Source organism: Spermophilus citellus (assembly GCF_964194105.1).
Source record: "Spermophilus citellus genome assembly, chromosome: 2".
In the NCBI taxonomy this organism is placed as follows: domain Eukaryota; kingdom Metazoa; phylum Chordata; class Mammalia; order Rodentia; family Sciuridae; genus Spermophilus; species Spermophilus citellus.
Genome location: NC_138183.1, coordinates 83715143 through 83739888, shown reverse-complemented (window position 1 = coordinate 83739888; position 24746 = coordinate 83715143). Strand labels below are relative to the sequence as shown.

The following is a 24746-nucleotide window of genomic DNA, read 5'->3' as shown; positions in this document are numbered from 1 at the left end:
ACACACACACACACACACACACACACACACACACACACACACAAAATACACCTTCTATTTCCCATCTAGATAAGTTCCGCCATCCTCCATTTAAGTCAGAATGAAAACCACTGCTCCTGCCAAGCCCTCCTGGCATCTCACCACTTTATTTGTTCCCATTTGTATCTAATGCTTTTGTCAACAGTTCAACAAAAGTCAAAGCAAACAAACCACTGCAAACACTGGGGGTAACAGCAACAAGCATGAATCCTTCACAATTATCCAGTCCAGCTGCTCAGAGATCGTCTGGACTGCTTTCATTTACAACAATGTCAACAAAAGGCTGAATCCCAATAACTAGATGGGTCAATACTGCCACTGTATACCCTCCAGAGGAGGAAACACTGTTCACCTTCTTTGCTACTTTAGCAAACATGTAAAATAATTCAGTTAGATGGACAAATGCTTGTCTAATCATTTGTTATGTGAATTATTCAACAACTTTTTCACATAAACTACTAAACAGGGCTCTTCAATATTTCTGTGGCACTCAGAGATGTCCAATGTGGAAGCATATAAAAGGAACAAAGGGAGATGAAGAGAAATCATGGCCCAAGTTAGTTCCCAATGGTAATCTCTAGAATAAGAAGCCCTAGTCTTCTTATTTTAGGTTTAATCTTTGTCTGGCATTTTTACTACTGCCAGAGTTTTACCATGGTCTAGACTTGGGATAGAGCAAACTGGAAAGTCATCACTGAGGAGCTCCTGGGGTTCCATTATTCTTAATTTACTCAACTTTGAAAAGCGCCTCTTATCCCTTTCACAAGCACTGCCAATGTATACAATATACATTTAGGGATTTTAATGGAATATTTTTAAAAATATACTTAGACATTTATAAACAAACCACAAAGTTTAAAAACCTGTTCTTAAAGTTATATTTTATTTTAGAATTCCCTGACCTAATTGTGATTAAAATGTTGACATTTACTCAAAAAATTATTTTGAGATGTTGCAACAGTTTCATGATCTCTTGCTTTTCTTTACTTTAAAATATATAAAGCTTCTGAAATTCTATATAAATTAGCATCCCAGCAAGAACCACCCCTAACTTCGGCCTGGGCCCTCCTCCTGAATTCAAGGGAACATATCCCCATCACCCTTTGTCCAATCCCTCTATAGTATGAGTTGGACACCCAGAACCCAGAAATTCCCCACCAAAAGGCCATGGGCCCACTTCCAGGGTTTACTTAGACTTCTTCCTGGGCTTCCTAGGGGTAGACCTGTTGTTGCTTTGAATGCAACCTAGACTTGAGGGCAGCCATTAGGGTGCAAATTAAGCTTTGAAATAAGAACTAGAGTCTTCCAAAAAATATGGGTAGGTGCACCTGGTTCCAGCAATTAACTCCAAAAGACCTGAGAATTTTAAATTAAAACCTGGTATTCCTCAAGGTGCACTTGCAATTAGATATACAACTTTTAAATGCTAAAACATAAGGCATGAGGATATGAGTTTGGATTCTGTCCCTGGCCCTGCAAATATATGGTAGGTCCAACAGCATGATAGGAGGTATAGTTTTCAGTAGTCCTATTCTTGAGAAATATTGAAATCATTCTTCCTACCAAACATGTCACACAATAATAAAAACACATGAGAATTTTTCCCTTAAATACTTTTATAGATCCACATATCCACAACTGTAACTAAATTGCTGTTTTTATTTCTATAACTACTTTTAAAATATAGCATTAAAATATTAAAAATAAAAATTAAGAATTGTTGTTTGCCAAGCTAGCACATATAGTAGAGATAAAATATCTGAATGTTAGATACTTTTTCTCTTCTAGATTATTTGTGTTCTCTCCTTCCTTTTGTAGCTCTCAAACATCCAGTCCACAAGATGACTGCTTTAAAGACATTTTGTCAAACACACATGAAGGAAACAGTAGAGATGCATACTGTTTGAATTCATTTCCTCTCCACACTATACAATAAGCCAACTTATTCACTGCCACATACTGCTGTGAAATTTTGCTGCTTACCAAGAGACCTATGGATTTTTAGTTCTTTGCATAAAAAAATTGTGCTTTCAAAAAAAAAAAAAAAAAACAAACAAAAAAAACAAATAGTAGTCCAGGACATGAAAATTCAATCTGAGAATCATACCTCCTTCTAAAGGTTTCTAATGAGCTTTAAAACTGGTCTATTTCTAAGGCAGGTTAACTAGCCTGGCTATTTTGAGAGAGGGTCTTGCTAAATTGCTGAGGCTGGCTTTGAACTTGACACTCTTGTGCCTCTCAGCCTCCCTAGTGACTGGGATTACAGGCATATGCAACCATGCCTGGTAAGCCTGGCTAATTCTCAAGCTAGCTAACTAAAAGTTGCTAATTTTGAAAGATGAAAATACTACCTAAACTGAATGGGAGAAGTAACAAAAAGTACTACTTTTTTGTTTAAATTGAAAGTTAAGTTTTAGCTCCATAGACCAATTGTTTTGATTATTCCTACAAAATACTTTTTGAATTCAAGTAAAAGAAATACATCAAGATTGGAAACCTACCGAATGTTACCACTAGCATTCCTGTCAGTATTTGCTAAAGTTTCCACGTCTGTATGTATTTGCACATCAGCCTTGGCAGTTTCCTGGGAAGACTATCTTCAGAGCTAGCATTCCAATCTTCATAAACTAGTTTTATATGCACATTTTTTTTTTTAAGAATTCAGGACTCACAGGAAGCTCAGAGAAATGAAGAGGAATGATCGAGTATCTCCCGTTCCATACCTCTAATAGGAAAATGATTTGAGGAAAGGGATTGCATCTATTCCTTACTATGAACCCCAAAGACACAGTGCAGGCCTGTTTGTCTGCCAGCTGCCAAATCAATACCTAATGACTAACTTTAAATATTTTATTTAGAGTGCATTGCTCAGTTTTCAAGTTCATCCATTAATGCCCACAGATTTCAAAAATCAGGAACCATCAAAATAATGTTTGGTTAGTGATCTAACAAAAAAAAAATCAAGACCATCTCTCAGCTACAGAGGTACAGCTGCACCTTTTTTGATATTAAAGGAAAATATACAAATAGACAAGTAATTTCCCTTACTCAAACCCTTCAGTATTAATGGCAATCAAGCAAATCAAGTGGGCTATTATACAGCATGGAATTGTCCTAATAAATTTATTAGAGAAGTGTTTTACTCTAAATGTTAAACAGACAGAATACATCTATCCTAAAACTATTTCATATGTATCATTATTCTTTCATTCTTCCCCAGAATGGAAAGACATGGCCCCATAAAGAAGAACAGACAAGGAGGAAAAAAGGTAGAAAAGGAAATTGAAAGTGACAAAGATGAGCGAAATAATTTTTAAAAGTGAGCATGTGGTATTGACAGGAGGAACTGAAAAGTCTGTAGAGTCATGCCAACATCTAGAGGGAGGGTGGCAGTTTGAAAATTGGAGAGGGGAGTGAGAAAGAGGAAGATATGAAGAAGTCACTCCTGTAAGGGGTGTATCTATCCAAAGTCCTGTTTCTGGTGGCTTGTGTATTTATTCATAGTTTATTTTCCCAAGGGCAAAAATGTCACCAGCCTAGTTTAAAATTCCCCTAAATAAGGTCAGACTACATTATTACCAAATTTTTATTATCAAAACAGATACTAGTCTAAGCATTCAATTCAGGAGTCTCATTCAGACCAGTGACAGAACAATATGGTCGGGTTATAACCTCCCACGTGGGGGCTGGGCCAAGGATGTTTGATAACTCAGTTCTGAAGTCCTGATAACTATGGTATAAATATGTGATTATTTCAATTTTCTTTACAGATTATTTTTTTCAGGGCAGCCCAATAAACCCAATAATGTCCAGATTTACTAGAAAAAATTTTATTCATTTCCCCATGCACCAGAAAGTAAGTTAATAACATCCCACTGAGAGTGCTGTCAGGCTAAATCCTTCCATTGCTGAATGCACTACTGGGATAAATCTCCCTTCACTTTCCATTCCACCATCCACTTTAGGGCAAGGCCCTTGGGACTGCTCCAGATTACCCCTCCACACGCAGTGTCACAGGCACAAGCCCGAGTGGCCCAATCAGTGCCAAGAAAAGAACAAACTAAAAAAGATTAATTCACAGATGTTCATGCATTTCACATACACTGTGCCCCATGGTCCGTTGCTAGGGCAACAGGAGACCACCAGTGTGCGCTTTATTGGCTTTATGAAGTGCATCTCGGGGACTATAGTCCGAGAAATGCTGCATAATAATAGTGTGGCTTTTCTGAAGCCTTGTTTTGTGTTTATCCACATTTAACCTTCTGAGTATTATAAAGAACATCATTATGCACAGCCTTCAACCCCCACCCTCTTACCAAAATGCCACAACTTTCTAACTAAAAACATTAAAATGCATCTCCTGGGGATCCATTTTGGGAAGACCCTTGTAAACTGCTCAACTAGTCCCATGATTGGGGGGGGGGGACTATAACCATTTACAGATTGCTATTTTAGTGCAGTCAACCATACCAACTACCCCTGGGCAGTATTGACATTACAAAACTGAAACACACGTCCCTTGTTTTGAAGGCATTGAGAGGAACCTTGCTTTTGAATATCAGGAGTTAGACTTATGCAGATAAAATACAGATCATGAGATCAGAGTTTCTAGGTGCCATCCAACAGAACTTCCTGCAATTATGAAGATATTCTTTATCTCTACAGTATGGTAGTTTCTATGGCCACATGTGGCTATGCATACCTAATATGTGGCTAATGCAACTGTGAAGCTTTTTTCCCCAAATGTATTTCATTTTAACAAATTTAACTTTAAATAGCTGTGTGTGGCCAGTGGCTACAGTACTGGACAGCACAGTCTTAAAGGTTTACTGGATAACTACACATTTTTTAAAAATTGCTAAAAAGCTAACTCTTCTTGCTTCTTGTTTCTGCTTAATTCACAAAAAAAGCGACTCCAAGTAAATTGTACATTAATTCATAAAAATATAACTTCAATAAATGTGCACAGGAAGGTATTCATAACCACTGCTACCATTATTCATTGTGCCAGTTCCAAAAAGCCCCTAGTATTGGGTCCATCATCTCTGATCTCTATAACTTAGGCCCAGAAAGCACAACAACTTCCCCCTCTGATCCCCACCCTTCCTCAACCCCTTATCAGGTTGTGAGGTTAAAATCACAGATGTCACAAGTCCCAGGGCAGTAGCATAGATCAAGTGTTAATCTAAAGGAAAGGGGTAAATAAGGGAGAATACCGGCTGGCAGGGGCAATGGAAGATCTGGAATGAAGAAGAGAAAAATAAAGCCAGTGAATAGATCAATAGAAGCAACAGCTTACATTCAGATTCACAGGAGAAAGAACACACTGAGACAATCATTTCCTGGGAAAAGCTCAAGCCTAATGAGAATTTACTCTGCTCCTTTATGCAACAACCAACCCTTTTGTGGCATGGGCTTCCTGACTGACAGGAACCCAGGGCCCCTTAATAGGATTTCCATATTATTTCCAACACCTGCCCAGAAGTTATTTGTTTACATTGAAGGAGGCAAGATTCTCAAATCAGACATCTGCTTCTAGTTCAGGCATATCTTAGGAAACCATCTAGAAAGCAGCTTTGTTACCATGGTGACATTTTTATTTTCCTCCTTTAGTTGGCTCAAAACATTAGCATTTCCAATTTTATTTTGTTGTTCAAAAGGCCAAATGTCGCTCAAGAAAAACGAAGTGGGAAAAAATACAATTCTCAAAATTTTCCCAAATAATTAAAATGACCATAAGGAGGAATAAACAAAAGTGAGGAGCTGTTACATTGCCTATGGGCTTCTCTCATTGGGTGGCATCAGTAACTTGTTTACTCTTCCCCATCTCCCACCATCTCCTTTTCTCCTCCAATGCGAATAGTCAGAGACTCAAAAGGCATCTTAAAAAAAAAAAAAAAAAATTCAAGAATCCTTAAGAATGTGATACAATTAATGAATCCATTTCCATGAAAAAGAATTCCTCATACTTACCCTATCACCATATCTTAGAATGTTCACTTACAACAAGTATACTTAACTTCCACCTCATTGCCTGCAATTCAGTAAAAAGGGAAAGTGGTGAGGTAGAGGTAAGTATAAGCTTTTCAAGAACATTTAGTGGTTGCAGAGGAGATGGAATATTAAATAGTGTGGGGGGAGCAGACCGTGCGCCTGAGCAGGTTATGGGTGTGTATGGTGTTGTTCTGCTTTCTAGTGAAGCAGAACTAGAACATCATGGAACTCAGGGTAGAGGAAGAATGGTACTTCTTAAAATGAGAATTTCTTAGCCTACACTACCAATACTCACAGTCTAAAATGGATTTTAAAGTTGTACATTTTATTACATACAGAAATAATTGGAATGGTTCTGATTAATTAATAATCTGATAAAGTTAAAACAATGTGACTCACATTGTTTAATATTTAGTAAGTATTCAATTCTAGCATTTAAGGCTTTAATGTGCCAGATCTAAGCAGCATTATTTGATGTTGATATGACTATTATCTTCACTTAACAGCAAGTTTATTAAAAAAAAAAAAAAAGCTAAAAACTCTTGCAGAAAGTACTACCATTCAGCCCTCAGCAAACTTCCTTTCTATTACTCCTTTATGAAGCCTGTGAAATTCTGTTCAGCTGTTAATAGGCAGTTGCCAGACATGACTATTAGACATGACTATTCAAGTCCAAAATTAGGACTCCTATTAATTGTGGCCCCAACTACAGTTTTTTTGAACCCAGAAAATAACTTGAGTTACTTCATATCACTATAGAATATGATAATTATGGTGGACAGAGGTAATATTGCAAAAATTCAAGAAAGCAAGAAGTAAGAGTATTACTAACCTTTCCCTTGGTTAATTTATGTTTGTTGCACCACCACCCCATAGTAGGTTAGTGTTATCATAAGATGGGGAAAACAGATGGTGAACAATTCCTGGGAATATTTCTATTGGAAGAATTGTCTACATTTGTAGAAACAAATGCTTTTGAAATTCAAGTGCAAACTATAACAAACAAGTCTTGGGCCCTTCTAAGTTTTTAAAATGTTAAAACATAAGCTTACTGGCATACTTTCCAAGAGATAAAACACATTCTAATTAAGAAATCAGAGACAATAAATATCAGAATGAAGATGTTTGTCCAGTAACTAAGTATTGGTTTAAAGGGGAAAAGAATTAAACCACCTTTGCCAAAATCAGCTGGGGAAGACAGGCCTGACAATCAGTGGGACTCTGTTAATTAATATTTGTTCTGCTTCAGCAATCAGTGGAGGGTACAGCAAAATAAGCCTGTGTCCCTCCAGTCACATCATTAATCCATTCATACTCACCACCTGAGGACCAGCTATGCCCTAAAGACATTTATTCATCTGTTCCACAAACAAACAATTACAATACATTTTTTTTTTTGGAATTAGGGCACCTGTTACATTTCACACAGCTTACATGCCCAGCAGCAGGAATCAATTAATACTGAACAAATTTCTGCATCATAAACAAACAGAACCAAAGTTCTTGATTGTTCTCTGATAAGGTAACTAAACAGATACATAGTAAAAACAAAATACCTTTAAAAGAATTAAAAAGCAACAAATATGTTCAAACAATTTTAAATTACCATTGTATTTTGGAAAACATCAGATGTTTGCAAAGCATGCTTTAAACATTCATCTATCTCAATATGACCTAACCTCCCAAATGAAATACAACTTCCACTATGTTAATTTGGCTAATGGTATGGTCAGCTTTATTGCTGAAACTTACCATTCGGTGTGATAGTTTTATTTCAAAATTCATTTCTAGGGTGGGACCTAGAGTTTTATCTGTATGATCCATGAAGGTTAAGTGACTTGCCCACAGATGCACAGCTTACTTAGTGAAACAGAGAGGATGCTTGACGAACCTGGCACAACCTTCCTGTAGAATGGCTCATATATAGAGGTTTTTGTGTGATTCCTTGAAATGTCAGGAATACCTGAATCAAACCAGGAAGGGCCTTTTTCTTAAGATGGGAGAATGAAGTCTAAGTTTGCATGTTGGTGGTGAACAGTGAAGGCAATGTTATTAACAACCACATCTAGGAATGTAAATTAATCTTCAACAGAGTTCTATTTGTATCCTTCATCTTTTACACACAAACTATGTTGTATTTGAAATTCAAAATCAATGTCCAAATTTAGAGAGAGTGAAAGGGTGAAAAATGGAATAAAGCAGGTGGGGGGGGGGGCGATCAGGAAAATAGAAGGGAGTCCAAAAGACTAGAAAGGGATTGAGAGAAAGGGAGGAAAAGAGAGCATGGGGAACAAAATCTACACTATGCCCATGTATAAATATGGATATATCACAAGGAATCCCATATATCTAAAGTTATAATGCCCTAACTGAAATAATGGTAATGATCAGTAGAGTAGAGCAAGCGGAATGGAGGAGAGAGAATAAAAGGGGAAGTATTGGGAAATGAAATGGATCAAATTATGTGCATGTAGGAATTTGGCATAATTAATCTCATCATTATATGTAATTATAATGCACTAAAAAATGAATGAAGATAAATATGGAAATAGGAAACAAAAAAAACCTAATTTACAAATATAAGTATTGGTTACCATAGGCTTTTTAAAGTATATTTTTCAATCTAACTTAAAAAATATATTTAAGTACACCCATTCCCTGTGGATAATATCCCTGGTTCCCCAAGGTCTTTCCCATCATACTTGTAGCTCTTTGATACAAGAATCTTAATCATTTTTGTGGGAACATACAAGACGACAAATCAAGGATTAATATCAGAAGGGAATTATAGAATTATAATTCTTAAGAAAAAAAATTTAAAAAGTGAGAAAGACTAAGATTAAGAGAGACCTAAGAGTTATCAAGACAAAACAGAATAGGCCCTATCTGGATCTTACTTAAAGCAAATCAATTTTTTTTTATTTTTTGAGGGGGAAGGCAGTGCTGGGGATAAAACCCAGGGCCTTATACATGCTAGGTAAGTGCTATATCTCTGAGCTACATCCCAGCACCAAATCAATTACTTAAAATAATCAAAGTCTGATTATAGGTTGCATAATAGAAGACAATTATCTTTATTAAGTGACTGAAGGCATTATGGTTATCTAAAAGATACGTTCATCATTTAAAGAAATGTGATGATTTTACACAATGAAATATAATATGTATGGGCAAAATGCATGCTCTCTGGAATTTGCTTTACAGTATTTGAGTAAAGCAAAAGGAACAGATAAAAACATGGTTAAATATTATAGCTCCTGTACGTAGATGTCAGCTGTATGGAGTTCTTTGTACTATTCTGTGTACCTGATAGTATGTGTCTAATTTTCAATAACAAAAAATAAGACTGAGTCATCCAAAGAGCTTTCCTTTGAGGATAGCACCTGCTATGTGACTCTGGGCAGGACCTTCGCACCTCTAAACCTTTCCCTGGAAATAACCTAAGGGTAAGCATAACACCTATTTTCACAGGTGAACTGTAAACTAGGAGCTGTAAGAGCACAGGGGTAGTCTCAGAGGAGATGAAAGAGTCCAGTGGATACTAATCTTACTTTTTCCAAGATTAGAATGAACAAACTGGAGTGCCCCTTATTAGATAGCTCCTATTCTCAGATTACTGATGACAGAGGGAAAAACAGGTGTTAACACAAGTGCATTACTGTTTTGCTTGCTAGTTTGTTTACTTGGTTTTTATAGTGTTTTAATTTCATTTCCTCTTCCCTTTTTAATTTAGCTTTCCATAACTTTATGCCTTTGTCTTTTTATAAACATCTGATCTCACAAGACTTTCAAAGCATCTCCTCTACTATTGTCCCACACAGGACATTTCAAAAGGTTAAACATGCTAAAAGCATTTTTCTTTCAGACAGATATTCCTGTGAGAGAGAAAAAAATAGCTCTGGGTGTTGGAGGGTGGTGGCAAGTCACACAGGTTACAAAAGATCCTGGACTAGAACCTTGACCATTTAGTCTTATCCTGCAAAGTTAAGTGCAAGTAGAAGTAATCATTCTGCTAATTCAGCTAAAACCCCACTTTCACCTGTAACACTCAACTAATAAGGCAAAAGTATTTTCTTGGCCTGAATCACACACTTTAATTTGAACATGAAAACAACCTTATTCTAATTTTCCTCTGATAAACCATTACTGCCAACAGAAAATAGCAGAGAGAGAAAAGAGAACAGCAACATATAATGTTTTACCATCTATACAGAATAAACACTGAAATATAGATGGAACAAAATAAACAGGCACTATCCTAAACACAACTAAAGAGTAGATAATTATGAAAACCTTTGAATGAAAACCAAAAGAATTCACAGGACAAACCACAGTATAGAGGCTGGGACACAGCTCAAGGGTAGAGAGATTGCCTAACACGTACAAGGCCTGGGGTTTAATCTCCCACTGTAAAACAAAACAACACAACACACTATATACACCTACAAAAAAGCATTCAGTCTGAAAAATAATTATATGTAAATTAAAAAATTAAAGTGTACCATCATACTCATACAACACTTAAGAGGGCAAAAAAATGTACTTCTAAATACATGTTACAGATTAAAAAATTTAAAATTCCTCAAAGATACGGATTGAGAGTTATTGCACTCAAGATAAAACATGAGAGGACTATGCAGACACATAAAACGGACATAATAAAAAATGCAATAGTATAGTAGCAACTTGGGAAATGCTATGGAGTTAATCAATATTTGATAATGAATTTTGCTATTTATATATAACCTGGGTCTGGATTTAGGTGCCTATCACTTTGCTGGGTGGTATTAGAACTATTTAAATACTGGGAGGGAAGATAATAAGGCTAATTTCTCAACCTCAAGTTCATATCAAATTTTAGACATCTTGACTTTCACAGCTCTAAACCATTACACTCATTTCAGTCTTTCAGATGAAAACTAAAGAGTGATGTGAAAACCTAATAGGTCAAACAACTGACTCTTCTTCATGAACTGGTACCTCCAGGAACTGGGAAGCTCCTGGCAGTACTTCAAATGTCCTTTTCTGGAGGGCATTTTAGAGCCAACCACTTTTCTCCCTCAGTCCTCAGTGGGAAGAATGGGCATGTTAAGTTCCACCACCTTAGAAAACACTTTGCTTTGTTTTATTTAGGCCTTTTTCTAAAGATGTGGAGAAGAGTTCTAAATAAAGGAAAATGAAGTATGAACTTAATTTCTGGGCCTTTTGGAAAGCTAAACTTGAACTTTCCACTCTACTATTAAGGGTGAGAGTAGACCGTGGTCTGCTTCTGTTTTCAAGCCTCAAATGTAGGTCTTACAGTTGGGCACATGGAATCACTGGACAGCCACAGGAAAGCTGCAGGTGCTGTGGCTCCTTACTTTTAGCCCTACTACATACAAGGTTCTAGTTTCTCATCACCAAGGAAATTGATTCTTGGACACCTATAGTGCTTTCTCCTTTAGATCCATATTTACATTCTCAACCCTTGTTGAAAAATTTCAAACAGAGGTCTGCAAATAACAGGCTTAGGAATGAACCTGGCTACTGCAGCTATAGAAAACAAGATCAATAAAACCAATAGCATGTGATTTAGTGGCTACAGAACTTTCAAGAAGAGAAAGGAAAAAGAAGAAAAAGAACCGATCATGTACCAAATGATTTCTTTCATTTCACTTGGCATCTAAAGGTAAAACACCTTAATTTCTTCAGAGTAAGTTCAAATTTATATTTTATAAGCTATTCTGAAATATGCCCTATTTAATTATCTGTAACGTCAAGAAAACATTTTTAAAGTGTCTCTCAAATTAAACCCATCCACAACCATGTATAAATCAAAATTTTGCTACCATATCAAAATGTTACAATGGGGCTGTATAACATTGCCCACATCCTCATTACATGCAACACTAATTACTACCAGCAGATTCAGAATTTTGTGCACATTAGAGGCTTTTAGAGGAGCTATAAAAAATTTCAGGCACCATTAATTTAAATTTGTATTGAAATTTCCTTTTGACAGATGGCCAAAAATTACTTATTATTTAGAGTACCAGAGCTGCCTGTTTGCACATTAGAAGAAGAAAGGGAAAAATTAAAAGCAAGAAGGAAATTTATGTCATGTTCATTACCTGTTAAATGTTAAGGAGCATTATCCTGCATGAATAAATTATTTCATACAAGCCTGACTCCAGCTGCAGGCAACTGACACACTCTGGCTGATAAAAACCATCTCGAGTCCCACAGCCAACAATCATAAAAAGCTCCTTTTAACCAGAAACCATTTAGAGGAGAATAAGGACGATCGATGGAAGAACAAGCAACTAACAACTTCTCTGAACATCATGGAACACATTTTAAAAAATCAGCAAACTATTTCACTTTGCAAATTTTTAGCTCAGCCCCAGACCTGACATAACAGAACTTCAAGTTTCAGAATGCTACCCAACCCAATAAAAACATCAATTTATAATAAGCTACCATTCCATAATAAATCAAGCTAAAATCATCTGCTTCTAATTCCTGTTTGTTTTCCCCCTGTCTTCTAGCTGCATAAGACTCTTCCAACTTCCAGGCTCTCCATGCATGATTATAGATTGTTTCAAAATACACACTACTCGAATAAGGGAATATAAAACATAATTAACACAAAAATGTGCACTGACTGGAGTATAAATATTTTCACAGTCAGCTGGGAATCGGGCTTGAGAGAAAGCTTTAATTTAGTTCACTGGCCTGCCTAAAGGTGTATATTTATCATTAAGAAACCAGGAAATGTTTATATGAAGGCCTCAGAACAACTACACAGGCTTTCACAGTGCTGCTATCAGTTTATCTAGTCATTGCATTTACTTACTACTTCCAAAGTACACATGTGTGGAACACTATATAGACTCTATAAAGAATTTTTTTTTTAAATCTAGATACTGATAAGCATATTATCCAACAAAATACACAACCATAAATTCATAATTAAATAATTTAATGCATGCAGCTCCAATTGTAAATGTTGACATCTGTATGAGGTTGCAGATGCCCTTTCAAATTACAAAGATTCTTGAAGAGTAAAATAGATATACTCAATTTTTATCTTCCATTATTTAAGGACTCTGGGAAAAAAAATTTCCCCTTTTATTATAAAAGACAAGGAGCCTTTTACAGAAGCATTCAAAGTGACAGCACAGATTGTTTCAGGGAAGATATTAGTCTTCATATACAAAGTTTAATTAAAAACCCCAAGAGATGTAATTACCTATACTCCACAACATTGAATTACTATAAAATATAAGAAAAGGAATAGGCAGCATTTGTACTTTGGCCAATACTTGCAAACTGTCTTTTCCTTCTAAATCAGTAAATAATACAATGGCATATGTAACAAAAATATGCATAACATAATAGCATATTTACACTGTACTGGGTGGAAAAACGATTAAAACAACATTCACACTTTACTCATTTCTTGCCATGGCAGTCTATTTTACCTTGTTTGCTTCCTAAAGAAATTCAAATATCCTGAGTACATTCCATTGTGGCATTATAAAGCACATACAAATCATTAGCCCCTAAATACCTTTTGTATTTCCTTATAACTTGTCTATAAAGGGATACAGAAGGCAGATAAGACAGAGGTAAAACCCAAAGAGAACTGCCATACTAGAAATCAAGATGTTAAAAATAACTAGCTTTGAAACTGGTGATTCTCCTGCCTCAGCATCCCAATGATCTGGTCAGCTGGGATTGCAGGCATGTGCCTCCATGCCCAGTTAAACATATATCAAATATGTGTATTTGATTCCCATGTCCAACACAAATCAGGCATTTTAATTTTGTAAAAATTTCTTTCCTTCTCTTAACTATTTGTGAGGATAAACTAATTTTTATGCTTAATATAATAAAGTCAACTGTCAGGTTTGAATAAAAACAGAGACAGAGATAGATAGAGAGATAGAGACAGAGAAAGAGGGAGAGAGAGATAGGAAAAGAAACTGGTGAACAGAAGTGCTTTTTAACAATTCTTTTCCGGGTGCTTGGAACTGAACCATGGCCTCATGGCCTCACGTGTGCCAAGCACATGATGTTCTACTGAACTACATCTCTGTGTAGCCCCCCAAAATTAAGAATTCTGATAAAGAATTTTGTAGGATGAAATTTTTTGAAAACATGAAACTTGTATGTATCTCCTTTTAAATCAATTTATGTACTTCATTTCATTGTCACCTTACAGCCAAAGCTTAAGTGAAGAAAGTAATTATTCTTTTTCATGTGGTAAGACATAATAAGGAACAATGCAAATCAGAGTTTATGATTCAATCCTGCTCTACAAATATGATTCTTATAGAGAAACAGGATTATATTTTTAAAAATATCAACCACACATCTAAAAAGTCAGTTAACTACTGTTCCATAAACTTAAACGAATACATACTAGATTTACCCCTATCATTTAGAGAGCCCTTTTAAGCTAGTTCTTTGTGAATTTTGAGTCCTACCTTGATGGAGTCTCTGTCTGTAGGCAAAACAGCAGCAACACAAGCAGATAAAGTAGTGGAAAGAAGAAAAAAAAAGTACTTGTTAGTTTACACAAACTCATATATTTATCAAACTTGATCTCTGTTAAATAATAAATTGCACAGATGTCAACTTTGCTGTAAGTTAATTATTAACATTACCAGATTTACAAAGCAAGTCTACCTTTGACACAATTTCAGAAGGACCAAAGCTGACCATGCTTATTACTTATGTACCTTGTCAACCTTTCCACTTATAAAAATGTTTATAATCATGAGTCAACTCTGTACCATAGCATTAAGATAACAGAAAGAAAAATGAGTGGTTCTCATGTCGGGGATGGTAAATTTATACTTATGTGATAAAAATAATTTATCCAAGATTATAATTCATGGACATGACATGGAAACAGGAGTAGAAACAGGCTTTGAATTATGAACCACACCCTTTGAACCAAGGAACCACCACGTGCTAAGTAAATTCTGACAAAGGAATGCTGGGAGACTTTTTCATCTATTTTGTCTTTAACTATTAAAAATTATTAGTAAAGCATCATACAAACATATAGTCACACTGAAATGTCTCTATACTATCAACTTTCTCACAGGAGGGAAGTAGTCAACCTAAAAGAAGCACAACTGGCCTTTAAATCAAGTAATTACATAAATAATTGTGCTATTCTTATAGTAAGAAATAAGTTACTTTTATGCTTTTAAACAGACTGGGTGAGAGAGGCAGTTAAATCAACAGATGTCACTAATTTGTGCTGTACTTTCTCAATTACTAAAACCACCAGAACTGTTTTCTTACCTGTAAGATTTTTACTGCCCTGAGTTTGTTCACCTGATTTATATGTAATAATTGATTTAGTCAAATATCAAGTGGACATTTATTAGTCTTTCCCAAAATAAATTTGATCAAAATTAGCTATTAATGGAACACACTACTCCAAATACAGAACATCATAAGACTATTACTGATTTAGTCTCAGAAAACATAGGGTAGCTGGGGATCAAAGGCAATAATCAAGAAAACAGATCCCTTGCCTTTAAGGAATAGATTTACTCTTGCCAACCACTAGGGTGTCACTAGACAAATGACTGCTTCAAATAATGAATTTATCTTATTTTGTTTAGTCACTGGTAAAATTAAATTCAGAGATAGACTCAACAATGGTATCTGGAACCTACCCTCAGCAGCAGGTAGGTAATCTCAGACTACTAACACAGGAGGATTGCTCACCTCTTTGGTGATCATTGTCATGATGCTTCTTCTCATCTTTAATTGGAAGGTGGGATTGACCTCCCAGGGCACTGGAGAGGGCCAAAAGCCCAGCACTGCTACCAATAGGTGGAATGGCAGGGGGCTGAAGTCCCGAAGGGTGTGGAGTCAGAGGCACAGGCAGACCGTGTCCATGAGATAAATGCTGAGCCTGGAGTTGTTGCTGCTGTGAAAAATTAGACACAGATATTGAATTTGTCCCCTCTATCAATCCACCACCCCAGCAAAAAGAACTCAGAAATAGAAAATGAAAAATCCAGTAACATGAAGGAAATAATTATAATGTACATGTTTTCAAAGGGGGGGAGGAGAAAAAGAAATGTATAGATGGTAAATGCTTCCTTTCTTACTTATATTTGGGGATTTTGTACATGTACAGTAAATAACTTAGCTTTTAAGTAGTAAAATTATCTAACTTAACATTTAGAGTTTAAAAAGCCTGTTTTGTTCCCAAAAGGGGGGGGCTGGCTATCATACATTTCTAATCAAAACATGTATGTGAATAACTGTTAAAGCAGTTATGTTGAACAAAAAAGGCTGAAAATTGAGAAAATTAGTGTTAAACAGTTCTCCCAGAACCACTGCACAGCATGCAGGGAGAGTTAATTTGAAAGAGAAAACCTGAATTAACAACCCAGAAAAGGAAACTGGTTGCAGCCACCGTTTTAAGCCCTTTAAGTGTCCTCAGCGGTACTTGAGCAAATTACTAAAGAAAATCTAATGTAGCAAGGCTTGGGTCCTCCTGTAGGCTTGCTCAATAATGCTGAAATAATTGGGCACTCTGTGCACGTTTAGTGATGCTCGAATGAAAAGCTAGAGGCCTGCCCTTGTACTCTTCTCTAGCGGCCGACTCTATGTTGTGACAGGTTTATTTGAGTGGGACTGTGATGCATGCACCAGTAACTGCGCTGACAAGAGTTTAAAGTCATTTTTACCAGCACACTGGCAACACATAGAGAAAGCCCTTGAGAGGCTGGAATGGGAGTGCTTGACCTCAGCTGAGGCTGCACCAAGCTCCACTACAAGAACTGCTGTGGGCGGCCTGGTTGCCTCTTCTGAGTGGGAAAAGGAAGGTGGGGGAGGAGGAAAGGAGTAGGGAGGGTATTAAGTTAAACATGTCCCTCAACAGAAATTTCTTCAACTCAAAACCCTGCTCCAATTTTCTATCAGAACAAGTGCTGAGTAATTCTCAGATTAATGTTTGTAGTGATTAAATATTACTGTCTTCCAATGAATCACTATCTAGGCCTAACTTATGACAGTAAGCAAGATTTCACAAAATAGTTTTTTAAAAAAAATTATCCTAGTAAAAAGGATCTTGAAATGCCTTCATAAAACACTTCAAAGAAAAAAGTGAATATTTTTCTCTCTTTTCCAAATTCTGTTTGTTTTCTTCTTCTTGTCTTCATATATTTGACTGAAGTCAAAAGTATAGCATTAATTAGCTCTTTTTTCTTGTTGACCTGCATCTATTTTCTGGCTATGTGCATTTAAAATATAATCAATAAAATAAAGTACAAACACTTTTGTCAAGTTTAGATTAAATAAAAATGGAAATAGTACCTAGACACTCCACCAACCAAGCCCCATGTACAAAATCATGCCAAAGTTTTTCCTAACTGGGTAGTTTTTAGGTTAGATTGTTCTTCATCTGAGTGGCTAAAATCATACCCATAATTCTTTACATACTGTAATTTAGACATGACCAAAAAGTATGAGTATAAAATTATATTTTCTAAATGAATATGAAGAAAACAAAATAGGGTAGCAAGGCTTGGTTCTTTGCTATCCTATTTTGTTTGGCAAACTGACTTCAAATTCTTGTTCAACTTATTCACAGAAAATTGCTCCAACTCTCTTTTTCCTCTATATTTCCCTAATACTTCAGGTGTATGGTTTTTAGGCACACAACCACTGTCTGAGTTCAAATGAAAAGCCTGTTTATAAGAGCCTGTTTATATGTGTAGAGGGACTTGAGATGGAAACCAGGATACAAAGAGGCCTAAGACTGTGGTCTATTCTTTCCACAGTCTCAGTGTCTCTGGCAAGTCAGGGTCTTCTTATAAAAGATGAACAACAATGACTTTATAAGGCAACAAATGATACAGGAGTCCTACAAGACAGTATACACACAGGATATTTGGAGAGAACTTTAGAAGACAACTGAAACATGAGCTGATCTGAAATGGGTGAATGTAACTTAGATAAGTAATGTGGGGGTTGTTCTAAAACACAAAGAATGACATGAATTTAGTGGGGGTAAAAGCCACTATGATTCAATACAGGCTCATTGGAACTGAAATGAGCTTATGGAGGCTTGCAGTAATTAATGTCTAGAGTAATAAAGAGCCTGTAATAAGAGTATAGTGGCAGTAGAAATTTATGAAGATTGATAGGACTCAGAGATATAGATATAAGGACACAGAAGAAAAACAAATTGATAGTGACCAATGTAAGTTACCTATAGGTCTTGTGGTGAACATTTTTCACTTTCAGTCAGTGCTGGCCTTCCAAGTGGAGTTGGCTAGCAAGAAGTTAGATTAGGGGTAGGGAAATTTGAGAGAGGTAGAAGTCATTTGCATAAAGGTAGGTGATGCTAGACAGGAGTAAAGGAGCAAAAGGAAAAAAAAAAGACAAGAAGGAAATACAACAGGAGCATTCAGAGAGCTATAAAGAGGTTGATCATGATGATCATTTCAATATTTGAAGCAAGCAAGCAGCAATGAAGATAATGCTGTCTGTGGCTGCAAATGGCTTAGAGATAAAAAAAAAAAACTGACATATTTAAATTAGTCTTAGTAGTGCTCAGTTTCATGAGAATGGTGGGCCTTGGGTTCTGAATATGAAAGAATGGTGTACCTGGGGTCCAGATTTCAGGGTATAAAGAGTATGTGTTTGTACTTCCACTTCTTAATATCTCCTCTACACACACAACGACATGAGTTGTTAAAAAAGTTTGGCAGTATGAAGACAGGGTATAGATCCAGGGCAGTACTAAAGAGGGCAAACAAAGTTATTTTAATTAAATTTACAAATATTTATCAAGTACCTATTGTGTGTAAAGCACTATGCAGACCAAAAAAAATCAATTATAGGATATTTTTATCCCCCCTGAAAAAGTGCTGCCTCAAGTTCTTTTGACTTTACATGGACAATTCATCTTAAACAAAATGTTAAGAAGCTCTGGTATTAAGCTTCCAAGCAGAAGGACACATCAGTAACAGAGAACACCTGGAGATGTAAGGCAGAGATTTGGAGAATTGAAGGAGCAATAATAAAGCAAAGAAGGGAAGATGATGTGGGCTATGCAGGTGGGGAGGGGTCAACCTTAAAGGGAAAAGAACTTTCTTCCTCTAAGGTAGACATAAAGGAGGAGAGAAGATAAGGTCCTTTGAGAGCAGTGCAGAGGTGGAACAAAATAAATTGAGGATCCCAGGAAGTCTTTACTATGAATGTCACGTGGAAACAGACACCGCATATATCTTCTGCCTTTAAAAAGGTCCTGCTTGAGTGGAAAAATGAGAGTAGTTATGGTTCTTTTTTATCCTCTGAGAGAATAAAAACAATACTTCTAAATCATTGAAGGTATTGGTTTTGGATGAGTTTTTTTTTAATGTATAAAGAAACAATGTATTTTTAATGTGTCAAATAATTTGTAAATGTTTCAGAGTCTCTAGTCACATAGAGCTATGTATGTATCAGACGCAGACTTAACAAAATTTAGAGTCTGAGAAGGGAGGTAAGAGAGACCCAGTAAAAACAAATAAAATCCTTGAAAGTTTACTCTCTGGTTCCAGAAACAATAGACCTCTTTTATCTAAAAATAAAAGTTCAAATTTCTAAGAATTAAAGACATTCCATAAACTAGCAACCTAACTTTTGCACATCCCTGTGCAATATCATCCAGGAAGCTCTTTGCCTATAATACTAGTCTAATAATCAAGACAAACATATACATGTAGCCTTCTCATTTGTTCTGCTTGTCCTTTCATGCCATACTCCTGTCTACCTTCTCTTATGAGGACAGTCCTAATCACTTTGGCTCAAAGTAATCTCTATCATCGCCTCTAAATTCTCACAGTACTTGAGGCCAATATCATTTATATGACACTTAGCAAGCAAAAATAATAAAAGGTTTAGTGTGTGTCTTTAAAATTTTCCACGGTACCTAGATACTCCTGAGTAGATGTTCAAACACATTATCAACTGACATCAGCAACAATCTTAAAAGTGGTAAGGTTTAGTTCTATTCTTGGTGACCTCTCGAGCTTTAAATTTTAAAAAGGAACCAGAAGAAATGAAAAAGCTAACTATTTCTGCAATAATCCCTCATTTGGACAATTTTAAAATAAGCAGCAATAATCTAAAAAGTACAGGATGGATATTCTAGCGATCAAACTTTGGGCTTGGCCCTCAATATGAAAAGTATGCATTTATTTTTATTGCTAGGCTTTTTTTAATTCTTAATATTACAAGTCAAAAGTGGGTTCAAATACAACTATCACTAAACTTTCTCTAAACCAGAAAACTATTTATCCTATATCCACATATTTTAAGCTTTTAATAAGTTTCTACTATATAGAGGTCCTATATACTCTTTACCTGGCTTTCCCTAATTTCCCCTAATTTTAAACAACCATAGAATTTATTACGAAGAAATTAACACCAGCATATTACCATCAACCAAAATATAGACTTTAATTCAGAGTTCCCCAATTATTCCACTAATGTTATTTTTCTGTCCCAAAATACCATATCACATTTAAGCTTTAATTTTCTACCCATTATAACAAAAGTCCTTTCAAAATCTTATGAATAGAAACAATCAAATTATAGCCATATTAGTTAAGAGAATATGCCTTGAACTTAAAGCAGAAAAGAAAATGAGAGGGTGCTATCATAAACCCACGTCATAAGTCACCCATTATACACACAAAATACCAAACAAAAAACATACTCAGTATGGCAACATGTAGAAAGGAAAGATTTTTTATGAAATTTTTAAAATATAAAAGTATAGACAAAATGAGATTTAACATAGCACCAAGAGCTATTTCATAAAAATATAAATGTTGAAATATTATAGTTGGTTTTAAAATGTTTTTAATCAATAAAACAGACTTGTTTCTGTATTTAGAGGTCATATTTAACTTTCTTTGTAAATTTTCACCCAGGAAACACCCCAGAAGTACTTAAAATTGATAATGATTGGTGAATAAAAACATCAGAGACTACTTCTTCAAATAAAAGCAGTGAGTCATCAAAGGCTGAACTAAATTTTAACCCTTTATCTCCATTAAAAAATTAATTTATCAAACATCAAATAACATTCCAGAATTAAATTTCAAAAAGAATTTCTATCTAATTGTCTAGTCAACAGAGGGAAACTCAAAGCAGATTCCCTGGAAAAGGATCCGGGTTCTCTGGATATTACTGAAGGAGCTGAGAGTACCACAATCAAATGGACTGCCCTACAACACTGTGAAGGCCCACAGTCCTCTGATCTCTGACCCATCTGTGTTAATTACAGAGCAAATAATCAACAAGGGTTTAGAACCTCTTTTTTAAAATTTATTTAATATTCCAATGTTATATAGGACCATAGAATGCATTACAATTCACATTACACATATAGAGCATATTTTTTCATATCTCTGGTTGTACACAAAGTACATTCACACCATTTGTTTCTTCATACATGTACTTAGGGTAATGATGTCTATCTCATTCCACCATCTTTTCTACCTCCACCCCCTTCTCTTCCCCTCCTACCCCTTTGCCCTATCTAGAATTCATCTAATCTTCCCATGCTCCCCCTCCTAACCCCACTATGAATCAACCTCCTTATATCAGAGAAAACATTTGGCATTTGGTTTTGGGGGATAGGCTAACTTCACTTAGCATTATATTCTCCAACTCCATCCATTTACCTGCAAATGCCATGATTTTATTCTCTTTTATTGCTGAATAATATTCCATTGTGTATATGTACCACAGTTTCTGTATCTATTCATCCACTGAAGAGCATCTAGGTTGGTAAAACCTACCTCTCATTTTCAAAGATCAAAGGAAGGGAAATGGATATTAAGAATAGTAGTTTCACACCAATCTATTATTAAAATAATTTAAGATAATAACAAATCAGCAAGTTAAAAAAATGCTCATAAAAAAACTAAATATTCAATCCAAAAATATCAAAGTGGAGGGCATAAACTGTAGTGCCAATTACACATTAAAATAAATGTACTCCATGGAAGCATAACTGAGGAAACACCTATAGAGGAAAACAGGTATCTTGGGGAAAAAAAACTTTTTACTGATCTTCCTAGACCAATACTACCTTCAGGTACCTTTAAAAAAAGAAGCAAAGGGGGGCGGGGACTTTATCTCAAACCAAATATAAAATAAAACTTTCTTCTATTCTCTTGATGGACCACTTAAGAGAATAAACATTAAAATGGAGTGAACTTAGGCAAGTAAGTACTCCATTAAGATAATTAATTTAATTCTGAAAAATAGCCAGTAATTATGTCTGAAAATATATAGCAGAGAGGTGGTAGACACAACCTCAATTCTGTTAATAGCTTTTTACTGGATTTTCTGTAACAAAAGAATTATTTCCTTAGAGCTTCAAATCTGGTAGGAAAGAAAGAAAAGAATCACTAGAGAATGGAATTCACAGGAAATGTCTTTAGAAATTGTTGTCTTTCTGTTAGCAAAAATAGGAATTCCTCTTAATGGAAGGTCCTCAACTGTTAGATCACTAAGGACTGACTGGTTCATGACTAAGGAGGAGCTGGTGAGGTTACCCTCACTACACTTTCCTAGAATTCTGGACATCTCCAACTGAAATTCAGGTAGAGGTTTTCTTGTTGGCTACTCCTTATCTCCATTAAGCTCTTAACAGGAGAAGAATCCTCAAAAAATAGGCATCTTTCTTAGAAGCAATTGCTACCTCTCAGTAGTAATAAAGCAGTTAAATGCCTGAACCTTGATTTCTAAAAGTACAAAATGAACCTGCGACATCTTGTGCCAGAAAGCAAGACAGCTATCTAGACTAATGGGTAGTATCAAAAAGACAATGAGTCAAAACTTAACAGGTCCCTGCTGCAGGTGAAGCTTGCAACAATTTCCCAGCATTGTTAAGAATGAAGACTCTCATAGATTAAAACATTAAAAAAAAAAAAAAAAAAGTCTCCAGAAGTGAAGTCCCTGGTACCCTAAGAAAACAGGTAGAGTTTAGCTCCTAAGCCAGTGCCAACTTTCCAACTCCAGGGCCAGATGACTCCCACCTTTACACTAGCTGACCAAGCCAGGTGCATTGAGTCTTGATCCAAATGGGACTCACTATTCCAGAACAGAAGTAAAGGGTAGACTCTACAGACCTTCAGAAGAGTCAGAGGGAGAGGTAAGAGACTCTGAAACGGAGCCACAAGCAAAGACTGGTCTGATATCTGCAATCCCTAGCTTGGGAAGATACTGTTCAATATGGACAATTCTGCTAACCTGGCTTCTGTCTGTAGAGATGGGATGGAGTCTGAGAAAGGAGATCCTCCTTAACACTGATGAAGCACCACAATGAAGTGACAGCAGGGCCAATCAGATAGAGTTTCTATCATTTATATGAGCAAGAGCCAGTCAATGTTTCTGAGCTTCTGTTTCTTCCTGTAGAAGTGGAAACAATTATAAAATCTACTTCCCAATGTTACTAGGACAATTCTATGGCACGTGGTATTAAAAAAAGGTATTCACCTACACCTTACACATACACAAACACACGGAGAAAGGAAGGGAAGGAGAAAGATGGGGGGAAAGAGAGAACAGGAAAGGTTCTTCTTTAATTTAAAAGGAAAGAATTATTTTAAAATGTACCATTTCAGCACTCTAATTTATGAACTGATTCCTCTAAGACAGGTGGTAAAACCACTAGCTAAAACATTGTTGGAAACACGTTACTCACTGTTAAAATATCACATCACACATCACCTTGCTTTATCAATGACATGGTGATACAACCAGAAATACACACCACTATCTACAATGTAGCATTCCTACTAAAAATACATAACCTGAATCTAAATTTGAGAAAAAATTCCAACAATCAGATCCAGATTCCACAAGACATGCCTGAGATCTTCAAAATGCCTATGTCATAAAGCAAAATGGTTTGGGATTTATTCTACTAGATTAAAGAAGACTAAAGAGACATGACAACAAAGGCATTTTCTGTGTTGAATTCTGAATTGTAGGGGAAAATGCTATGAAGAAAAAAGTGCTATCAGAGAAATATGACTATGAATGGTACTACTGGATATAGGAATGTATTAACAGTATTGTGCTTACATAAGAAGATATCCCTGCTCCAAGAAGATACACACTGAAGTACTAACGGATGAAATGACCGTCCTCTTATTTTCAAACAGTTCAACACACTTAAAAAATCCATACACGCGCACACACAGATGTAGGCAAATGATAACTGGTGAATCTAGGTGATGAGTATACAGTGTCTGTTTTACTATTCAAATTCCCTGAAGTTGTGAGATGCAAGGAAAATAAGATGTGCTCTTCTTGCCATAAGACAAAAATTCTTGATTTTAATAACATCTCTAGCAAAAGCTAAAGGTTAAATGAATATATGGAAAGATACACAAGTAAAAAAAAAAGAAAGAAAAAAAATCTCCTTCTAGCTAAGTTTATTTATAACTCATTTATGATCACTTAAAACTTGGAATTTACTGTAGGAGAAAGACATGCATTTAGAGCAATTCTAGAAAGATTATTACTGAAAGGGTTAAGTTTCTCATGCTAAACAAACCACAGATTTCTATAGATCTCAAGATATCTGGGCTGGTCTCAGATGAGCAAGACAGACAAAAAAAAAAAAAAAAAAAAAAGAGCAAAGCAACCAAATCTCAGGAAACCCAAGGCAAGGGTTCCAC

At 35.7% G+C, this 24746-nt stretch overlaps 1 protein-coding gene across 9 annotated transcripts in view; it reads right to left on the bottom strand.

Moving 5' to 3' along the window:
- The window catches only part of TLE4 (TLE family member 4, transcriptional corepressor), a 143251-nt gene that overhangs the window by 51199 nt on the left and 67306 nt on the right, over window positions 1-24746 (bottom strand). For 5 of the 9 annotated variants that reach the window (XM_081281002.1, XM_081281006.1, XM_081281010.1 and 2 more), the window contains 2 exons: window positions 15766-15970; window positions 14505-14521 (listed from right to left, as the gene is read on the bottom strand). In XM_081281002.1, the coding sequence (XP_081137128.1) occupies window positions 14505-14521; window positions 15766-15970 (222 nt within the window). The remainder of the gene's footprint in view (window positions 1-14504; window positions 14522-15765; window positions 15971-24746) is intronic. The other 4 variants (XM_081281007.1, XM_081281003.1, XM_081281009.1 and 1 more) reach the window with 1 other exon arrangement.